Source organism: Macrobrachium rosenbergii, chromosome 45, assembly GCF_040412425.1.
Source record: "Macrobrachium rosenbergii isolate ZJJX-2024 chromosome 45, ASM4041242v1, whole genome shotgun sequence".
In the NCBI taxonomy this organism is placed as follows: Eukaryota; Metazoa; Arthropoda; class Malacostraca; order Decapoda; family Palaemonidae; genus Macrobrachium; species Macrobrachium rosenbergii.
The window spans coordinates 29,959,399-29,962,854 of record NC_089785.1 but is presented as its reverse complement, the minus strand read 5'-3'; the positions used below and the strand labels follow the sequence as shown (position 1 = coordinate 29,962,854).

Here is a 3,456-nt window from a genome sequence, read left to right as displayed (position 1 = left end):
AATGGAGAACAAATCCACGGTTATGTATGAGCAAATCATATTTGGAATATGATTATAACAGATATAAACGGAGCTTCGGGAATCTGTACAGATTTATTTCTAAACATATTTGTACCCATACATACATACCTGTGGGTTTGTTTGTCCAATAATAATAATAATAATAATAATAATTATTATTATTATTATTATTATTATTATTATTATTATTATTATTATTATATTCAAGTTCATTTTTGTGTAGTTTTGACGCAAAATACATCGTTTTCACACCTAACAGACATTCGTAGGAAAACATAATTATGTCTTTAAGCCACAAAATACCCATTACTGTCTAGGATTCGAACCTGTGTCTCTCTCTGAGACACCACTCAGGCGACAGAACACCTACCCACTCAGCCATGAAACTGAGAAGAGCACTACCACTCAATGAAAAATTGTATAGGTTTGAATCCATGGCTGGGAAGGTGTTGAATGGTGCATGACTGCCCTTGAACAATTCTCCTTGTGTTTTGATCATTAATTTATATTCTTATCTATTTATTTATTGAATAATAGATAAATAGACTGTTTATTATCTTTTTCTTTTGCAGTAAGTGATCTCTTTCTGAATTTCCTGTCGCCTTCTGTTACTTATCTAAAATGAACACCATATTCTTGGAAGCTTGAGTTTCAGATCAATGGCCCTTTGATGTGCTTGTTCCACAATAATAATAATAATAATAATAATAATAATAATAATAATAATAATAATAATAATAATAATAATAATAATAATATCTGGTTCCCACTGGTTTTATGTTATTCCAAATGCACGGTGAATGTGTCACCTGTGACTCAATTAACATTTGCGTACACACAGGTAAGTATAAAAAGCACAAACTTCTGCATAGCACTTTCATCCACTCACGTGAGCACAGCTGCTGGGCGCATGAATGCAAAAGTTGGCGGCAACAACCGTTGCCAGATCAAAGCTGATCCCTTCTCCCTCTAAGCTCAAGTCTTTTGTTTAGTACTGCTTGCTAGCTCGCTCGCTCGCTTGCGAATGGCTGCTTTCGTGAATGTCTTTGGTAACGCTTCTGTTTCATGGTTGAAAAGCTCCTAATGCTTTCTTCTAACTCCCTTCATTTCTAGCTCTGACTCTTATCCTGAGTGAAAGGTTCTCCGAGTTGAGGTCCATGGTAAAACGAATGTTGGTAACACTGACAAGCTGGCTGGTGCTTTACCTGAGGCCATAGCCAACCAGTCAGTCAGTCAGCCAGGAGGTTTCTCTGAGGTCTCTCAGATAACGTGATTCAAGGCTTCCTGAAGGTACTTCGTGGCTTTGGGCCCGCATTTGAACACCAGCTGCCTCTCGGAGACGGCCCTCAGCGCCCCGGTCCTGTAGTGGTACCTGTAGAAGGAGGAGGAGGAGGAGGAGGAGGAGAAGAATAAGAAGATATAAATTACAAAGTGGTACGTCAGTCCTACGCTTCCCAAACCGGACGCTGGTCTAAGCAGTAGCGTCTTAATGGATTTTTCAGAGTCAATCAGAAACTGATCTTCAGCCAAACGATCAGTTATTGGTCTCGGAACATATCTAAATATTTAATAAAAAAAAAACATCTTGAAGAAAATAACAGAATTAGTGAGATAATCCGGCTGATAGTATGAAAGCAACTTAGTTAGACGGACTTAGAGAGACAGACAGATAGACTCAGGATGAGAGAGAGAGAGAGAGAGAGACTCAGAATCAGAGAGAGAGAGAGAGAGAGAGAGAGAGAGAGGAACTCAGGAAGAGAGAGAGACAGACAGACGGACAGACGGACTCAGAATGAGAGGGAGAAAGAGTAAAAGAGAGGGAGTGAGAAACCCTTTGACCAGACATACCCAAGCACACAATGACTGAGTGGTTCGCCCAGAGTAGACATACCTGAGGCCCCGCGCGAAACTGTCGTAGGTCAGGTTGGACTTGTTCGACCTCTCGCCCCAGATCTTGGCCACCACGTGGGGCTTGACGATCCTGAAGGTCATGGCTTCCTCGTCCTCCCACCTGATGACCTTCGGGTTGTAGGACCTGTCGGCAAGGAGCCGCATCAAGTACTCCCAGTTCTTGGGGCCGCGTTCTGGAGAGAGAATGGAGGACGTCAGAGTGTTGGGGAGGTTTCTGAATGTCGAATAGGGTGGAGAGAGAGAGAGAGAGAGAGAGAGAGAGAGAGAGAGAGAGAGAGAGAGAGAGAGAGAGAGACTTATAGCCACGTGCAAGACTCCTCCAAAAACCAAGTGCGTGAGAAAGCAAAAACATCAACAATTATTTCCGATTTTCCACAGAAGACACAAAAAGCAATGCATCGACCTACTCTGACCTCGTTTCCGGGAGTTCGTCTTGATTTTGCTGAGGATACTGGTGCCTGAATCGAGGGGTTGGGTCAGCGGGGACGGAATCGGGGTCGTCGGCTGGGGACATGGTGACCCCGGGACCTCGTGCAAGCCGTTGCCGGTTGCCCCTAGGTCGACGAGTTCCTGATTAAGCAGATCCGCTTCTTCTTCTGCTGTTGTTTAGGGGGACAAGAAAGGAAGGGAGTGAGTGAGTTAGAAATAAGATTGATTTATATATATATATATATATATATATACAGTCATCCCCCTTTCTCCGGCCACAACACCGGGCTGATTCACTCACCCATGACCAAAGAGCTCTTAGAGCCATCGAGGAAACTGTCGACTTCCGACCCGCTGCTGAACAAGTCGTCGATGACTTCGAAGAGGTCGTCAGGGGCGGGGGGCATGACATGAGATATGTCTGTTATGTGGTAGTCTCCTTCGTCCTGAGGAGGGCTGGAGTCGAAGGCGGAATAGTATTCCGTTCGGGTTCCCGTCCCAAGTATAGCAGGGCGGAGGCTGGGATCTGTGAGAGAGACAAAAAGCCTTTCTTTATTATTATTATTCAGAAAATGAACCCTATCCATATGGAACAAGCCCACCACAGGGGCCACTGACTTGAAATTCAAACTTCCAAAGAATATTATTAAGGTGTTCATTAGGAAGAAGTAAGAGGAGGTTAAAGGGAAAAACAGAAAGAAGAGATCTCACTTATTGAAAAAGAAAAACTAAATTAATAAATAGATAAAATGTATCAAAATGCAAGGAGAATGGCATTAGGGTAGTAATGCATTGCACCTTCGCTTGAACTTCTGAAGAAGTTCTAGTTGTATGGCATCCTTTCTACTTCAGTTTACCTTTGTACAACAAAGTCACATTCGCATGAGTTGAGACTTAATCTAGACTTTTAACTGTTCGTCCTACTCTCTCACCCAAGTCTGTGAAAGGTGTGAAGCCTAGGCTATGAGATTACTTGCCCATCTGCTAAACTCTCTCTTTAAATCTTCAGCTGAAACCCCTTTTGGACAGAGTCAGCAGACTTTACTGTAGAAGCCCAAGAGAGCTCCAAAGGGAAATCAGCCTGCAGAGAGAGAG

The 3,456-nt window shown here is 43.0% G+C and overlaps 1 protein-coding gene across 2 annotated transcripts in view; it reads right to left on the bottom strand.

The window, feature by feature from the left end:
- Positions 1-241: 241 nt before the first annotated feature.
- Positions 242-3,456, bottom strand: part of LOC136829690 (ETS-related transcription factor Elf-1-like) — a 6,087-nt gene continuing 2,872 nt past the window's right edge. Inside the window, exons 3-6 of one of the 2 annotated variants that reach the window (XM_067088488.1) lie at positions 2,663-2,887; positions 2,346-2,531; positions 1,913-2,105; positions 242-1,393 (exon numbers count right to left, since the gene is read on the bottom strand). In XM_067088488.1, coding sequence (XP_066944589.1) covers positions 1,282-1,393; positions 1,913-2,105; positions 2,346-2,531; positions 2,663-2,887 — 716 coding nt within the window. In that variant the 3' untranslated portion in view covers positions 242-1,281. The remainder of the gene's footprint in view (positions 1,394-1,912; positions 2,106-2,345; positions 2,532-2,662; positions 2,888-3,456) is intronic. The other variant, XM_067088489.1, reaches the window with a different exon arrangement.